This window comes from Bos grunniens, chromosome 5, assembly GCF_055505025.1.
Source record: "Bos grunniens cultivar Pamir isolate PY7600 chromosome 5, Bosgru_T2T1.0, whole genome shotgun sequence".
NCBI classification, from domain to species: domain Eukaryota; kingdom Metazoa; phylum Chordata; class Mammalia; order Artiodactyla; family Bovidae; genus Bos; species Bos grunniens.
Window position 1 is genome coordinate 114477148 of NC_141169.1, and position 17967 is coordinate 114495114.

General features: G+C 49.2%; 1 protein-coding gene across 12 annotated transcripts in view; it reads right to left on the reverse strand.

Annotated features, from left to right (window-relative positions):
* The window catches only part of TCF20 (transcription factor 20), a 193434-nt gene that overhangs the window by 42549 nt on the left and 132918 nt on the right, over nt 1-17967 (reverse strand). For 11 of the 12 annotated variants that reach the window (XR_015164596.1, XR_015164595.1, XR_015164594.1 and 8 more), the window contains one exon: nt 1716-7424. Coding sequence is in view for 6 of the 12 variants with exons in the window: in XM_086403114.1 (XP_086259240.1) it covers nt 1716-7424 (5709 nt within the window). In the remaining 6 variants the exon portion in view is untranslated. Of the gene's footprint in view, nt 1-1715; nt 7425-8893; nt 9022-17967 lie in introns of those variants that run through there. The other variant, XM_086403113.1, reaches the window with a different exon arrangement.

Genomic DNA, 17967 nt, shown 5'->3' on the forward strand with positions numbered 1-17967 from the left:
CAGGACTCTTGCCTGGAAAATCCCATGGACGGCAGAGCCTGGTCGGCTGCAGTCCATGGGGTCGCTAAGAGTTGGACACGACAGAGCGACTTCCCTTTCACTTTTCACTTTCATGCATTGGAGGAGGAAATGGCAACCCACTCCAGTGTTCTTGCCTGGAGAATCCCAGACGGGGAAGCCTGGTGGGCTGCCATCTATGGGGTCGCCCAGAGTTGGACACGACTGAAGTAACTTAGCAGCAGCAGCAGCAGCAGGTCCCTTACTTACCCCAATTTAACCAGGTAACTGTCCCCTCAGAGAAACAGTCAGAGAAGAAAAAAGTTGTTGAAAATATCAGAAATGAAGATAAATAAAGGTTGATCAGATGAAGAAAGCATGGAGAAATCAGAACAAAAGGAGCTAGAACACAGAACGAGAAAGAAAAGACGAAGCCAGAAGGTTAAGCCAGGAGGTACATTCCTAATTAATAAGAATTTCAGCAGAAGGAGAGAATAGAGAAAACATAAATTATCAAAGAAATAACACCTGACAATCTTCCTGATCTAACAGCTATGAGTTACAGATGGCAAGATCTCATAGCAGCCACCCAGTACATGAAAAGGCCAACAAAGGCCTATCGTTTGAGATTTCAGAACTCTAGGGAAATGAGAAGATCCTCAGACTTTCAGAGGAGAAAGACTCAATGCAAAATTAAGGCCTGAAAATGAGAGCAGTTCCAGTCAACTGTAACACCTCCTCTAGGAACTAGAGAACAGGTCAGGAACCACGACTCTAAGACAGTGAGAGACAACTAGATTCTATACCCAAGCAACCTTCTGTTAAACAAGAAGATGGAAAAAAGACATCCGGATTCACGCAATCTCAACATACTGCCTCCCAGGCATCCTTTTTCTCATGAAAATGCTAAAGCATGATGCACACCATTAAATGTGGCCCAGATCAAGTAAGGTGAAGACATGGGTAAGAAAACAGCATTCAACAGAGGAAAGAAGTAGATGATGACGACGATGAAGAATGCCCCAGAAAAACAGACCTGAAGAACAAAAACCCCCTTGGAAAGTCTGCATCGGAAACGTGTGGTCCAAGAAAATAAAAAGCAAATAAAAACACAAATGAGTAATTCTAGGGAAGTAAAAAGTTTTAAAAGAAAGAAGTTATAACCACAGTATTAATTTCATCAATATTACAGAGACAGATGTTGAAAAATGAAAGAAAAGATCCACAGATAACTCAAACAGCAGTAAAAGCTTATTTTGCTCAGAAACAGAGGAATCTGGCAGAGGACAGGTTTGAGAAGGGGCGTGAAACACTGACGTTTGTTTTAATGAGCCGGAGGAGACTAATATGACCCTGCATAACCTGTGAACACAAATTACTGATGAAAATAAAAGCTAAACAAATATCTAAATTACTTCATTTTCTGTCCATCATTTAGGCCTAGGGGCTTTATTATTATTGATGTACTTACTGTATAAGTTACAGGTATACAACACAGTGACTCAGTTTTTAAAGGTTACACTCCATTCAGAGTTATTACAAAGCACTAGCTGTATTCCCTGTGCTGTCCATTAGTCTTGGGGCTTTACTGTGGAGGCATTACCGTGCAACGTGCAATTTGTAAGAATAAGAAGTACGGCTGAAACAAATGAAGGTGGAAGAAAAAGAACCCAAAGGAAGTAACCGAGAGCCGCGGCGGGGGGATTTCTCGTACTCACCATCTCTCTGGCTATTTCCAGCGCTTCCTGCAGGCCATAGAGCCGGCCACAGACCAGGTAGATTCCATTGGCCCAGAGAATACAACCCTCGTGGACCCAAAATTCATTGCTGTCGAGAGGTAGTTCAGGGATTTGTAACTCCAACTCGGGGCCACCTTCTGAAGTGGTGGGCACGGAGGGCTTTGAGTCCAAAACAGTCTTTTCGCTGCTGCCCTCGGTGGTGGCTTTTTTACAAGGGAGCCCCCTGGACAGGGACCGGGGGCCTCCGGCACAGTCTTCCGAGCGGTGTCGCCGCTTAAACCTGGGGTGCGCGGCCAGGCTCCTCTGCTCCTTCTGCTGCTGCTGCTCTTCCTCCTCCTCAGTGTCCGTCTTGGAGCCGTTCGAAGCGCTTTTGTGCCGGACCTTCACCTTGCTCTGCGTTTCCGCGGCCCTCTTGGGAGGTGGATTCTTGGGGAGAGTGGCTGCATAATCTTGGGGGTAAAAGGGTCCAAAGAGGTCGCCCATGTTCCGGTAACTGGCCCACTTGCCGCACAGACAGCAAACCAGGTGCCCCATCACAGAAGACTCTGTCACCACGGGGCCCTGCAGCACGAAGGACGAGGCTGGGAGAACCTTGCTCTCGGTGCTGCTGGGCGGAGGCGTCAGGGACCGCTGGCCCTTCCGCCCCCTCACCAATTTGGTCTGCTCCTCCTCCTCGGCGTTGATGATTGTACACACGGCTCCAAGTTCACACTTATTTACTACGTGGATATAAGGGAAAAAAGACTTGTTCTTGGCATCGGTTTTATCCAGGGGCTGGGTGGCGTACTTCAGCTTGATCTCTGGTTCTTGGGGTTCTACGATGGGAACGGCCTGTTTGGTTTTCCGCTTCCTGGGCTGCGCCCCAGGCTTCCTTCGCTCCCTCCGCTGCCTCTGCTTTTTTGGCTTTGGCTCTCCATCAGCAGAACCCTCTGGTATCTGAGGGGGTTGAGGGGGTGGCGGCGGGGGCTGCTGTTGTTTCTTCTGCTTATTTACACTACCAATGGGTCTCCCTTTCTTCTTTCCTGAGGGGAAGTAACCCTTCGGGGGGAAGCCCTCCTGTTTGGGGGAAATCGTCACGGCATCGCTCTCTTTCTCTTCAGCCTTGGCGTTTGCCTCGGGAGCCAACGTGCCCACTGGAGGTACATTCTTTGAGTCAGGAAAGATTAAAGGTGCTGTCCCGCCCAGGGACCCGTCTGGTCTCCCTTGGTTACTCCCAGGCTTCTGTGAGGTTGCGGATGCCATGGCACCAGGGGGCTCCTTCCCAGCGGCGACCGTGTCAGGGTGCGTCTCCGTCTTCACCTTGTCGTCCCCACCACCGCGCCACTCCTCCGAAGACCGGGCCAGAGGCTTTTCTCCGCTCAGCTCCTGGCCTGCGGGACAGGCCAGCTCAGCTATCACCTCGCCTTTTCTCTTCTCCAGCTCAGTGTCTGGAACAGCACCGCTCCCACCTTCCGGAGGGCCGCTTTTCAAAGACAGGATGTCGTCAAGAGTAACTGTGTCTCCCCCAGCCTCTGCGCTGTTCGAGGACGCGCTCCTCCTAATGTTTGGGGATGTGATCTTCTGGACGATAGCTTCCAGTTTCAACCCCCGGCCTTTCCTTGGGGGCAGGATTTTGGTCTTAGCAGGACTTGTAAGGGTGACCGCAGGGCAGTTCCTACTATCTGGACTTGGAAGGTCCTTGGAGGACTCCCTCTTAGGGATGGACTTGATCTCCTGACTATGAGAAAGATGGGCATAGGAATTGTACGCTTTGTCAGTGCCTTCTTTTGACGGGTGAAGGAGGCGCCCTTTATCTTCAGTGTTACTGTTCTTCACATCCTGTGACTGTCTCTTACTGGGAATGGGAGAGATAAAAGAACGGACACGCCTCCTCATGATTAAGGGGTTTTGAGAAGAATGATCCTCTTGACCTGGAAGTCTCAGCATAACGTTACTCGGTTTGGATGACTGCGTAGACTCTGCGAGCCCGTGTCCATCGGTCTCATGGGGTGGTCCGTACCTTTTCTGATTGGACATTCCTGGGGGGCCGCTGCTTTTGGCTGGAGAAGTCTGCCGAGAGAGATCCCAACAAGATTCTTGCTGTAACTTCTGGGAGCCGTGCTTCAGTTCAATGCCTTTGTTAGAAAGACCATCACTAGACATGAGGCAGCGCCCACCGTCCTGACCGCTGGGGTCATGGTACGTCCCCATCGGTGGGCCATACATCATGCCATCTTTGTCATTCTTCAGGGGGCTCCGGACTCGGTCGAGAAACTGCTGCTGACGTGGACTCTTGCGGGGTCCCTCCTGCCTGTGCTGAGCCGCAGCGATCACTCCCTGAGCAGAACTGCCACCCCAGTCCTTATATTCCTCTTGCTGCTGTTGGTACATCTGTCTCTTGTAATGGAGCTGGGAATTCAAACCTGCACTGGGGTCCCCATAAGCATGAGCACGCGTGTTTGTGTGATAAGCAGAGGCCAGGCTTTCCGAATTGGGAGAAAAGGGAGCGTGCAAAGAACTCCTGTTGGCCCTCTCGGAGAAGGTCATGTGTGGGCTCATGTGATGAGGGTCGCCCCCTGGGCCTCTGCTCCTCCCAGGGGACATCTTCAACTTTTCTGAAAAGTCATGATACTGAGAAGGGGACCGACCCCTCATGCCCTCCCGACTGCCAACTCTGCCGGGGACTCGCCGCATTGGTGTGGGTCTGCTGTCCTGCGGGCCGTAGTCTGAGATGGAATCATGGGTCGCCGCTCCGGGGCTGGCATTGCCTCGGTAAGACTCGTGCTTGATGCTAGCAGGGTGGCAGTGGTCTCCCGATTTCTTGTTGTTGAAACTAGCTTGGGACTTGGACTGTTCAAAGTCTTCCTCTTTTATCTGCCCACTCTGGGATTTCAGCTTTGTTTCCATGGACACCAGCCCACCTGGAAGAATGACTGACTGACTTAAACTGGGATTGAGACGCTCATTCCTCCCAAGTCTGGTGTCGGCGCCCATGTGTCCTAGCGAGTGAGCCCCCGGGTCTCTGACAATCTGTCTTAGTGGAGAAATGTCACAGATGACTGATCTTCTCTCAGAGAGGGAACCCCCGGGCTCATGGGCTGATGATGGAGGCTCTATTTCAAACTTTCTGGGAATTGGGTAGTCGGCCAAATTGATCTGTTTCATCTCAGGAGCTGTGCCACTTGACTTTCTTTCCCAGGGGCCCCAGTGGGGGTTTTCTAACAGGGACCCAATGCTTTTGTTCAGAAGGCCCCTGCTAGCTAACTCATTGGTCTGACTCACTAAGACATTAGGCCTTGTGGCTCCTTCGAGGCTGCCAGCCATGGCCTGGTGCTCCTGAGAACTCCGGGAGTACCTCCTGTCAGGGTGGTGGTGGTAACCCTGAAGCACCTCCTGCAGGAGGCTGGGGAACTTCTCATTTCTACCCTTTCGCTCCCCGTGGCTGGTGAAGTCCCCTTTATCTTGTCCTGTAGGATACTGAGCAAAGCTGCTAATGTTTCTCGGCACAGCTGACCCAAAACTGTCTTTGTAACTATAGCGCAGGCTTCCAGGAGATTTGCTGGGCTCAGTCCTGCCTGTGAAACCAGAGCCCCCTGCAGGGTGCCCAGTCTGGCCATTCCCTTCCCCATTGTGGTTGGAGTTACTGTCTCCACTCTTGTTTCCTTTACTGCCTCCTCCCGGAGGCTCTGGCTGTGGAAGTGACGCGTGGCTGGCTTCCTTTGCCCCCCCGGTGCTGGGTGGCCTCTGTGTGGCTGCAGGATCCTCTTCCTGGGAGCCTTTGTCCTGCCCACCAGGCTTTTCCACCCGGCCTGCCATAGCTTCCCGGGAGACAATCACCCCGACTGTCTTCTCGTTGACTTTTGGGTTGCCCTCAGATGACAGTGGTGTGTCCTTGGCACCCGGCGAGGCGGTCTCTTCTCGGACTGCAGGACTAGTGCTGAGTCGGGGGGCTTCGTTCTGAGCACCCTGTGCTGGTGAGGAGCCTGCCTTTTCCGAGGCCCCGCCCTTGTAGGTGGTGTCCGAGCTTGTGCTCTGGCCACTCAGCTGCCTCACCCTCTCGCCTTGATCCTCAGAACTGCTGGAGCAGCCTCCATCCAGCGACTCTGCCATCGGGGACTTCAGTTGTTCTTCAGCCTGTGAAGAGCCTTCCGAGTTTGGGCAGCTGTCTGTTTTCTTGGATGACGAGGAAGGCCTCTTGGAGGTCTTCTTCTGAGGGGTCAGGGCGTCGGAAAGTAGCATGTGCTGAACCGTATTAGGAAGGTTGGCCACCTGCGTACTCAGGGCACTCAAACTACTCAAGCCGGGATCGGTCAGCCGCTTTTCAGGCACCCCTTCCAGCCCGAACCCTTTGAAGCCCGCAGTGTGAGAGTTGGGACTGGGCATCATCGACGGGGTTGGGCTGAGCTGAGGCATTAACTGCAGGATTCTGTTTCTGGAGCCCATTGGCACATTGCCTTGCCCACACTGGAGGTTCTCCCCGCTCTGTGTGAGAGGAGACGGGGTAGAGCTACAGCTTGGAGACTGAACCACGGAGGCAGCTGGGGAAGGGTTAGAGATGGGGCTGAAGTTCTGGTGAAACTGCATGGGGGACCTCACGGGAACCTCGGGCTGGCTGTACTGCCCGACCTGGCTTTGCAGGGGCAGCTTGGTGGCAGCGTTGGAATACTGCATCACGTGCTGAGGGGGGTGCTGCTGCTGCTGCTGCTGCTGTTGTTGCTGCTGCTGCTGCTGCTGCCCCTGCTGGGTCCCTGGTGGAATCTTGGCCTGTTCGAAATTCTTCATAGATTGAGGCTGATAGCTGTAATTGGATTGTGTTCCATAAGCCTGTGCGTTGGAGCCCACGTTATGCCCTTCGTACTGTGATCCGGCGTTCACACTGTAACTGCCGTCATAGCTCTGCCCAGACTGGCTGAAACGCTGCGGTGATGGGAAGGAGGAGGAGGCGGCGGTGGCAGAAGACTGGTAGTGCTGGCCGAACTGCCCCACTCTCAGCTGGTAGCCGGCGGCCGAGGCCGGCAGAGTTGAGGGCCGCTGCATGGGCTGCAGGTGCGAGGCGCCGGACGCCGGCTGGCTGGCGGCCTGCGGCAGGGGCTGATGGGACTGGTAGAGCTGCTGCCGCAGCTGCTGCACTTGCTGCTGCTGCTGCTGCTGCTGGCTGGAAGGCTGCTGCTGGTACTGAGCGCTCCCCGGAGAGAACGGCCCCGTGTAATCCTGCGAGTAATGAGACACACCGCCAAGGGCAGAGTGCTGTGCTTGAAACTGGCCCACGTGACCCTCACTGCCATACTGATTGCCAAAGCTGCTCCCCTGGGGGGGTCCGTAGCTCTGCACCGGCCCGGAAGGCCTTCGCGGAGGAGGCTGCGGGGTTCCTGTGGCCACGGGGTCCTTGTTGCCTGCCATGTAGTAAAAGTCTCCAGCCTCCTTCCTGAAGCCCTGGTAGCCCTGATGGCCGGAGGTCTCGCTGGCCATCGCGGCCGCCGCCGCCGCCGCTGCTCGTCGTCCACCACCGCCGCCGCCGCCGCTGCCGCTGCTGCCACCACCAGCACCCCCAAAATTCTGGAACATCTGGGCCTGGCGAGGGCTGAACTCCTCTATCCGGGATGAGCCGTGCACCTCCTGGGGGTAGCTCTGCTGGTTCCCGTGGTAACTGCTTTGCTCCCGGAAGGACTGCATACTGCTCAGCAGCGCAGCAGCAGGCCAGCAGCCCTCCTGGAACCAGAAGGAGAAAAGAGAAGCATTAGACACACATCTCCCCAGGACAAACAAAGCCAAGTTTAGAGACGGAGAGGACACGGAAATTCAGATGCCCAGGTGAAGTTAATTATATCTCCTTTATTTCTTATCTGGGCTTCCCTTATGGCCTGAGACTGAACCACGGAGGCAGCTGGGGAAGGGTTAGAGATGCAGCTGGTAAAGAATCTGCCTGCAATGTGGGAGACCTGGGTTCGATCCCTGGGTTGGGAAGATCCCCTGGAGAAGGGAAAGGCTACCCACTCCAGTATTCTGGCCTGGAGAATTCCATGGACCGTATAGTTCATGGGGTTGCAAAGAGTCTGACACGACTGAGCGACTTTCACTTTCCTATTTCTTATCCTATCCGTTTCTAAAGACGCAAATACACAGAGAAATGGCCATAAGTGCGAGGCCAAAGTCTGTGGTAGTAGGAAAAGAAAACACTCTGGGTAAACACAAACTACAGTACACTTCACTACAGTAAAGACTTCACTCTTAAACAAAGGAGCCCCATTCAACTGGGTTAAAATATGGGGCTATATTATTATTGTCAATAAAATATCCAGCTATTTTAGAATATGTCTTCCAGTTATGGTGGGGGAGAGGTGAGAAAAAAACACATTCATTTAGTTTGTTCCATATATTATTAGACTGATCACTGAACATCACGTGAGAGCCTCACATAATGACGAGGCAGTCACTCCCCTGGCCTATACCCTCCCCAACTTAAAACAGAAGTCAGCTTCGTACATCCTAATGCATGATCTTGAAGGTTTACTGTAACTACCAACAACCTGTGATGCTGGGTGACCCCAGGACACTCAACTCTTATCACCGCATGGGTGCCTTACTGCTTCAGCCAGACATAAAATCTTAGGGGGTTAACCTCTTCTTGACACTTAAATATGTCCAAGACCCGCCCCCCCACCCCACCCCGTGCCCCCATCCTCAATTCCCATGCAAATGGACTAAGCAGCATCAGCCAAAGTTTCAGTGATGATTCTTCTAGATTTTTCCGGAGGTGTGCAAGAAGTTTTAGCATCTCTGACCTCCATGTGGTTTCTGACTCGCCAATATAGTGTTCACAAAGTTACTACGGCCATTCCTATGAAGGAGGGGATTCAAATAAGTCACACAGGAGGGCAGCAAAAAGATACAGAGGAAAATTAGACTCCACCGAGCTTAGGACCTAGACTCTTCCCAAAGTCATCTGACTCGGTCAACACTGCCTTGCCTTAGTCAATGTAATTCTCATGTAATGTAATAGTCCTCTTACACAATTAATCAAGAGCTCATTTTATTTTGCTTTTCACCTGGGCCTGTCTCCTTCTCAGAGTCAGAGATGAAGAAGACAAGGCCAAACTGCTCCAAAGGATTTTAAAATCAATTATTCAAAACAGAAATTACAAAACACACATGGGTAGGTTAAGACAAAGTTTTCCTACCTTTTAAATTCTCTCTCAGGGGAGCTGAAAAAGGAGTTGCCAGCAGGAAAGGCCGTGGTGCTTTTTAAAGGTTAAGTAGATTCCTCATGTCCAAGCCCTGCGGTAGCTCCCCATTGCATCCAAGTGGAGCTGGCCTGGGAGGGCCGCCGCCACCTCATAACCTCTCTGACCTCCTCCTCTGCCACTCTCTGCTCTAGTTCTGTTGTCGTCTCCTTGCTTCTGGGACAGGCCACCAGCCTTTCCACATGGAAACTTATTAGCTCTTCCTCCAGGCACCGGCTGGCCCCTTTACTTCCTCCCCAGCCTCTGGACAAACGTTCCCTAACTGGTTCGGCCTTCCCCTGGCCAGCCTATTAAAGAACAGCTCCCTCCACACGCTCACCTGGGCCTTCCTAATTCCCATGCTAGTTTCTTAGCATGTTCATTCCCAACAAGCACAGACACACAGCCCCCACCCCAACAGAACGCAAACTTCCAAGGGCAGAGACGTGGCGCCTTGCTGTGGTCCTCCTGTCATGAAAACAGTAAAGAGCACATGGCAGGCGTTCTGTAAGCCTTAGAGAACCAGGCTACAGCTTCCGTACAGTGGCGGCAGAGTGCCACTGATTATGAGAGGAGGGCAGGAAGGGAAGGTAGAATATGATGGATCTGAAAGCTAGATGACGCTTAAGACTCTGCCTGTAAAATTCTCCAGTTCCAGGGGGAAAAAACCCAACTCAAGTCCACATGAGGGCTGTGAGGAGACTGCAGAAAGCAAACAGGGATCAGAGCTGAAGACGGTCAGGTAACTCCAAACTCTGAAAAGCTTGAGCCACTTCTTCCTGAAATATCTTAAGTCTAAACAGCTAGACAAGAGTCTACTACTTGGACATTAAGTTTGATGATATGATCACATGACCCAAAGTCACCCTTAAACGTTCAAGTACAAATAATCTCAGCATCTAAAGGAAACTGCTTCTCAACCTCCTAGACTGCTATTCTCTGTGTTGCAGGATCTGCTGGGCACCAGGTAACTCCTACTGGAGAGTCTGCTGCAGTGCCTGACACTGTACCAGCACTTTACAAGCACCAACTCATCGAATCCTCACAAAACCAGTATCCTCATCTTCCAGGAGAGGAAACTGAAGCCCAGAGTTCACAAGTCTGGCCGAGCAGTCTGCCCTTCAGGCCACGTTCTCAGCACCTCAAACCAGAGGATGGAAGACGTGGTCAGTGACAACTGTACTGGTCCAGTCACAGGTCGGCCTGGAAAGGGGGGCCTCCACCTTCTCTGTTTCCCTCTCATAGGAAATAAGCCACCTGGGTAGAAGTTAAGATAATCAGGACCGCTTCTGTCCACACAGGTTATCTTTCCTGTTTGTGGTGTTCTTCTACCCTGGCTCTCAGAGCCAAAGGCCTTCTCTACATAATAAAAGGCAGCTGAAAGGCTGTGGGCAGAGGAGCTGGCCAGCTACAGTCCATGGGGTCACAAAAGAGACAACGTCTGTCTGAGTATGCATGGCTTAAACAGAACAAAGAGACTAAATCTGGCAGTTTAATGGAAAGCTTCCTTGAGAGATAATCTCTCCATAAATAAACACCTTACAGGTAGTTTAATTAATCATTCTGCAAATAAAATCAGGCTTCTGAAAACTGAATATATAAACAATGTTGCCACTTGCTCCAAATTTTTCCTAAATAAGCACTGCTAGGAAGCAAAGAACCCTTAGCATCAGCACTCCCCACCCCTGGCTGCCAGGCTCCTTGGAAAATCCCATCTTCAGAGAGGGAGACAGGTGTGGGTGCGGTTCCTTCAGAGGTCTGCTCTTGGCCTTACTTGGAGGTCTCCTGTCCTGTATAACGATGTCATCCTCCCTACTATTATAATTGTGGTTTTTGGACTAGATGAGGGTGAAAAAAATCACTCCCCAGTGTACTAGCAATTGAAAATGTAAACCCAGAATATTTTAGTTTCAGCATTAGCATACAAATAAGCTACTAATTGCCAGTGATAAATGCAGAGACGCAAGAGATATGGGTTCAACCCCTGGGTCGGGAAGATCCCCTGGAGAAGGAAATGGCAACCCACTCCAGTACTCTTGCCTGGAGAATCCCATGGACAGAGGAGCCTGGCGGGCTACAGTCCATGGCATTGCAAAGAGTTGGACACAACTGAAGTGACTTAGCAGGCAGTGGGCAGGCAGGCAAGCTGCTAACACATTGATCCAATACTGTCCCACCATTTAAAAGAAGCAAAGCTGTCAGTGTAATCAGTTTTACGGCATCGTGATTAACAGTGATAAACATCTGAATCTCGTTTGAATGAGTATACATGTGGTAAAGAAAATGAGATACTTTAAAAGGAAGCAAGCCACACAACTGAAAAGTTTACTAACGCTACCTCCCCCCCCAATTCTCCCCTTTCCTGGTTTTCTCCCATTTTCCTAACCTCCTAAATGGTTTCAGGAGGGCTATGGAGGCGCACTGGTGAGGTCCCGAATTAAGCCTTTTTTGTTTCAGGGGCCATGACCCAGAGTCCACGTGAGACCTCAGGACAAGCACTGCTTCCCGCCTGTGCCCACACTCCCCACCCTGCGCCTGCGCCAGCGACCTTGCTATCTAGTAGAAAACCGACACTAATCTCTGTCTTCCTTCCTGTGTCCAACACTGTCCCACTCCCCAAACCATTCTCTTCTCCACAGTTTTCCAAACTCTCTTCAGATAGTTTCCTTGAGGGATCTTTTCAAGTACCTGCTTCCTCTTTTATTTCGGGTTAACCCTTGATTTTCTGCTCATATCATTCCTTGCCTTGAAAAAAATGTTTTAACCCCAAGATGTTAACAACACATAAGGCTCTTGTCTGGTGGATTATTCTGCTTTCTCTCCAACCTTACTCCTCACCCACCTCCATCCTACTCTCTGTTCTGGGAGGGTCACCCACAGGGACTCAGGAGGCTCGACCACCCCTCTGGCTTCTGGTCCAGTTGTCTGGGAAGAGGCAGGAAGAGGTGAGAGGAGGAATTTACCGTCCTGGTGCCCCCACTACAGTGGCTGAGATGCCTCCTCTCCAGCCTCCAGAACAGCTTCCTCTTCCTGCCTTCCAGGTGCAGGGGTAGCAACCCTACTGCTGCCAGCCCAGGAGACGCCGCTTTCTCCACTGGTGTCCCCAGTCCCTGCTCACCCTTGGTAAACAGTCCCAGTCTGCACTGTGGACAACTCAGCAGCACTGTGAACACCCTCTTTCTAAGCTCTCTGCAGATCAGAAGCTGGAAGCTACCTTTCCAGAACCCTTTTCCAGCATAATCCAGACTGGAGTTTACAAAGAGAAGCACAAGAAAGATTTGAAAGGCAGAAGAAAACGCAAGGTTTTACACTCCCAGAGGTGGCTGCAGTAGACACGGATTCACGGCAGCTTCCCCATGAGCTCCTGAGACCCACTCACTGGGGGGCTTCAGTTTGAATGGCCAGGAGAGGCTTCCCTGACCGTCCCAGTCGTGGTTCTCCCAACAGCCGGGCAGATCCTAGTTCCTCTATCACAACTCTTCATATCTGGAACAGAAGCTTCCGGATGCCTGAGGGAAACAAACGCTCCTGAAATTATTCAGTTTCTGTGTGCCATCTGTTTCCTACCAGGACTCCGACTAGTACTGCTCCTCTCTCAATCCTAGGATTTCAGAGTAACATTTTTATTTGGGGAGTGAGAGACTTCTATTTCATGCAGTATACCACAAGGTCTAAAAGTTCTCCCATAACAAAACACCTAGAAACGTCAGACACAATGCACAGCCAAGCTGTAAGGAAGAAAGAAATGCCCAGGATTCTAAACTCGTTGGAACCCTGACCACAAGGGATGGGTTGGGTCAGGTCTACAGGCCTTATTAATTGCCATGAACATGGTAATGCTTTTAATGATCACACAGAGACAGCAGACAAGGCCTCCAGCCCTCTTTTGGTGGTGGTGCTGGTGAAACAGAACAGTCCCTTTTGCACATACAGACTCGAGACAGTGCCACTTGTGGCTGGATTAATCTCTATAAAGATGACAAGATACATTTTTAGGCAGTCACCAACTCATTCTCAATGACAAAAATGTTCTTTCCTCAACTGACCCAACTTCCTATTCCCAAGGAGAACCACGAACATCTCTTAGATACTCTAAGGAAGATGCCCTAGAGTGACCCCAAACTCATTTTTTGCTTGAACTCTCTGTCATTAAGGTGTTATCTAATCCTGCAACTTCTCGGCCACCTGTGTTTGCCCTTTACCTCTCCAGCCTTGTCACTGCCGTTTTTGTCTTTCTTGGACTAGAATAACATCTCTCTTCCCCAGGACCAATCTCTTGGAACAGCTTTTCTTCACCAGCTGTTTGGGTAGCACTGTCTCTCCACATGCCTGTGGCCCTCCGGCATCTTCTCCTCCCAGTTTCTGCTCCTCTCTGCCCTTTCAAACAGACCTGCTCAGATCCCTCTGTGCCGTCGCCCTGCCCTCAACTTGAGGCCATCTCTGAAACATCCCTAGGTCCATAGTTCCTTCCTGCTAAGTCACGTCACATGGTTCCCAGAAAGAGTGCTGGAAATGTGACCTTTTCCACAAGTCTTCCTTAAAGCAGATCATCTGTTGGCTTTTCTCTGTTAATAAAACAAACAGTGATATGCATTTGCCTTTGTGCTTAGTCGCTCAGTCGTGTCCGACTCTGTGCGACCCTATGGACTGTAGCCCACCGGGCTTCTCTGTCTGTGGCGATTTTCCAGGCAAGAATGTTGCCTGGAGTGGGCTGCCATGCCCCCTCCAGGGATCTTCCCAACCCAGGGATCAAACCCAGGTCTCCTGCATCACAGGCAGATTCTGTACCATTTGAGCCAGCAGGGAAGCCCTTTCACCATTTGGGAAGGATTTGCCTTTAACCACTATCTAAGGTATATGCTATTGATGATAATATCTACCATTTATTCTGTGTGTGAGGTGCTGGTAGTTTTACATGTATTTCAACTTATGGAAAAAAAATATATATAAATTATGTTATTTGCCAAAAGTCACTCTTCTAGGGTAAACTGAAGCTGATAACCTATAGCTCAGGTTCTTTTGGTTCCAAAACCCACTTTCCCTTCTCTCACTGTACCATAAACCGAGCAGGGAGAACTTGTTCTAGGTTTTATAAGTTTCTAATACTTTGGGACTTCCCTGGCGGTCCAGTGGTTAAAACTCCGCACTTCCACTGCAGAAGGTATGTGTCTGCTCCCTGGTCAAGGAACTTAAGACTCCTCACGCCATACAGCATGGCCAAAAACAAAAATCCTAACAGACAATAACTATAGCGATTGCCTATTTTCTTCATGTCTAACACAAGTCACACACTGCACGAGGCACTTTATATAAATATTAATGTATTTAATCCTCACCATGCTCTAAACAAGTATTAGTGCTCCTTTTTGTAAAGTGAGGCTCAGAGAAGTTAGAACAAGCAAAACATTCATAGTAAACGTCCAGGTGGGATATGGAATCCCCACCCCAACGCAGTCTGTACTTCTGGCAGAAGCCTTCCGAGAAACAGCAGCAAGACTGGCACAGATTGGGAGGCATTTGATAAAGGAATCTGACATTTCCTAGGATTGAGTTTACTGTCTGTACCTGGATAGTTCTATGCTATTTGCTCTATGTATGTGCAAACATGGGATCTTAAGTAGATCAGGCAAAAAGATTTGCTTGAAGATTTGACTTGGTATTTCAAATTCTATGTTCTATTTGCCGATGAACAGAGCTTAGATCTTTCTCAGTGGCTTACAGGTGTCTCAGGACAATCAGGCCTTAAGAATAAGATAATGTGCTGATGGTGCTGGCTTGTCCCCTGGTTTGGGAGCCTAGAAAACAGCTTAAGGAACCAACTCAATCAAAATGTGCAAGTCAACAGTCTAGAGGAAAAAACACTCACTAGAATGTCACAGGAGGTTCGTGACATTGTACAGGAGACAGGGATCAAGACCATCCCCATGGAAAAGAAATGCATAAAAGCAAAATGGCTGTCTGGGGAGGCCTTACAAATAGCTGTGAAAAGAAGAGAAGTGAAAAGCAAAGGACAAAAGGAAAGATATAAGCATCTGAATGCAGAGTTCCAAAGAATAGCAAGAAGAGATAAGAAAGCCTTCCTCAGCAATCAATGCAAAGAAACAGACGAAAACAACAGAATGGAAAAGACTAGAGATCTCTTCAAGAAAATTAGAGATACCAAGGGAACATTTCATGCAAAGATGAGCTCGATAAAGGACAGAAATGGTATGGACCTAACAGAAGCAGAACATATCAAGAAGAGGTGGCAAGAATACACAGAAGGACTGTACAAAAAAGATCTTCACGACCAAGATAATCACGATTGTGATCACTCACCTAGAGCCAGACATCCTGGAATGTGAAGTCAAGTGGGCCTTAGAAAGCATCACTATGAACAAAGCTAGTGGAGATGAAGGAATTTCAGTTGAGCTATTTCAAATCCTGAAAGATGATGCTGTGAAAGTGCTGTACTCAATATGCAAGCAAATTTGGAAAACTCACCAGTGGCCATAGGCCTGGAAGAGGTCAGTTTTCATTCCGATCCCAAAGAAAGGCAACACCAAAGAATGTTCAAACTACTGCACAACTGCACTCATCTCACACGCTAGTAAAGTAATGCTCAAAATTCTCCAAGCCAGGCTTCAGCAATATGTGAATCGTGAACTTCCAGAGGTTCAAGCTGGTTTTCGAAAAGGCAGAGGAACCAGAGATCAAATTGCCAACATCCACTGGATCACGGAAAAAGCAAGAGAGTTTCAGAAAAACATTTATTTCAGCTTTAATGACTATGCCAAAGCCTTTGACTGTGTAGATCACAATAAACTGTGGAAAATTCTGAAAGAGATGGGAATACCAGACCACCTGATTTGCCTCTTGAGAAACCTATATGCAGGTCAGGAAGCAACAGTTAGAACTGGACATGGAACAACAGACTGGTTCCAAATAGGAAAAGGAGTTCGTCAAGGCTGTATATTGTCACCCTGCTCATTTAACTTATATGCAGAGTACATCATGAGAAACATGAAGAAACACAAGCTGGAATCAAGACTGCCGGGAGAAATATCAATAACCTCAGATATGCAGATGACACCACCCTTATGGCAGAAAGTGAAGAGGAACTAAAAAGCCTCTTGATGAAAATGAAAGTGGAGAGTGAAAAAGTTGGCTTAAAGCTCACATTCAGAAAACGAAGATCATGGCATCCCATCCCATCACTTCATGGGAAATAGATGGGGAAACAGTGGAAACAATGTCAGACTTTATTTTTTTGGGCTCCAAAATCACTGCAGATGGTGACTGCAGCCATGAAATTAAAAGACGCCTACTCTTTGGAAGGAAAGTTATGACCAACCTAGGTAGCATGTTCAAAAGCAGAGACATTACTTTGCCAACAAAGGTCCGGCTAGTCAAGGCTATGGTTTTTCCTGTGGTCACGTATGGATGTGAGAGTTGGACTGTGAAGAAGGCTGAGTGCCAAAGAATTGATGCTTTTGAACTGTGGTGTTGGAGAAGACTCTTGAGAGTCCCTTGGACTGCAAGGAGATCCAACCAGTCCATTCTGAAGGAGATCAGCCCTGGGATTTCTTTGGAAGGAATGATGCTAAAGCTGAAACTCCAGTACTTTGGCCACCTCATGCGAAGAGTTGACTCACTGGAAAAGAGAGACTCTGATGCTGGGAGGGATTGGGGGCAGGAGGAAAAGGGGACGCCAGAGGATGAGATGGCTGGATGGCATCACTGACTCGATGGACATGAGTCTGAGTGAAGTCCGGGAGTTGGTGATGGACAGGGAGGCCTGGCGTGCTGCGATTCATGGGGTTGCAAAGAGTCGGACACGACTGAGCGACTGAACTGAACTGAACTGAGAATGTCACAGATCTAAAAAGTCTTCTCTAAGGGTGAAAACCTGGATTATATTAGCCATGCAAGCTACAAAAAACATCCACCTTCACCTGTGATCAAATACATGCTGGCAAAAAGTGGGGACACAAAACTACAGCTTTAAATTTTCAAAAGAAGAAATGATATGATACCTGATGAGGTTGGGGTGAAGCTGGTACAAATAATAACAAAAGCAGCATGAATTATTACAACCATTTGAAAAACCATTTGGTAATAAAAATATTAATATCTTTCAACCCAGTAATTCTATTCACTAGATTTTTATCCTAAAGAAATCTCTAAACAACCAAGTAAAAACCAAGGTACCAACATATTCACTCTAGTGATATCTACAAGCAGTAAAGACAGGCAAGAATCTAATTTTCTATCATCTGAAAATGATTAAATATATTATGGTATTTTCACTCAATGAAATGGTACATACTCATTGAAAACAACTGTGAAGCTTCTAGCACCATGGGAAATGCTTATTTTATATACTAAGATGGAGGAGAACAACCTGCGCTGTGGCCGCACCTACCTAGAAAGCATTTGGCCCAGGGCCAATCAGCAGGGAAAAATGGGAACCCTTCCATTATTCAAGGTGGCAGGACTGCGGGTGCGTTTCCATCCTTTTCATTTCTATTGACATTAATTCTTGTGTAGAAAATAGCCACTTTAACATTTCATTAACCTTAGTTTAAAAATACACCTCTCACACTATCTCAAAAATATCTTATCCAGGGGCAGGTGGGGGAGAGAGGCACTTGCAGAAATCCTGACTTCAGAAAACCCGGCACTAACACTGCACAGGCACTGAGGTGCCCAAGTCAGTGTGCACACACCAAACACCATCTCTGAGCTGCTTCTCAGAATTAGGCATAAAAACAACTGAATTCCACCTCAGAGTGGGCAGTCCTATTTTTAGACATAATCTCAAATAGCAAAGGGACTGCAGCATCCTAGCAGTGCTCGTTTCTGTAACAGCGTGGAGACGCCACACACCTGCTCCCGGGCAGGCCAAAGGGGTCCCAGCACCATCCACGAGACAGCTGCCTATCCATACCTGCAGTATCAGCTTAGATGACCCCCTCTGTGGGCAGGATGGCCAAAGCTGCTGGGAAAAGGGCAGGGCCACTGGCGTCTCTGGGGCCCGCGGAGCACAGGCT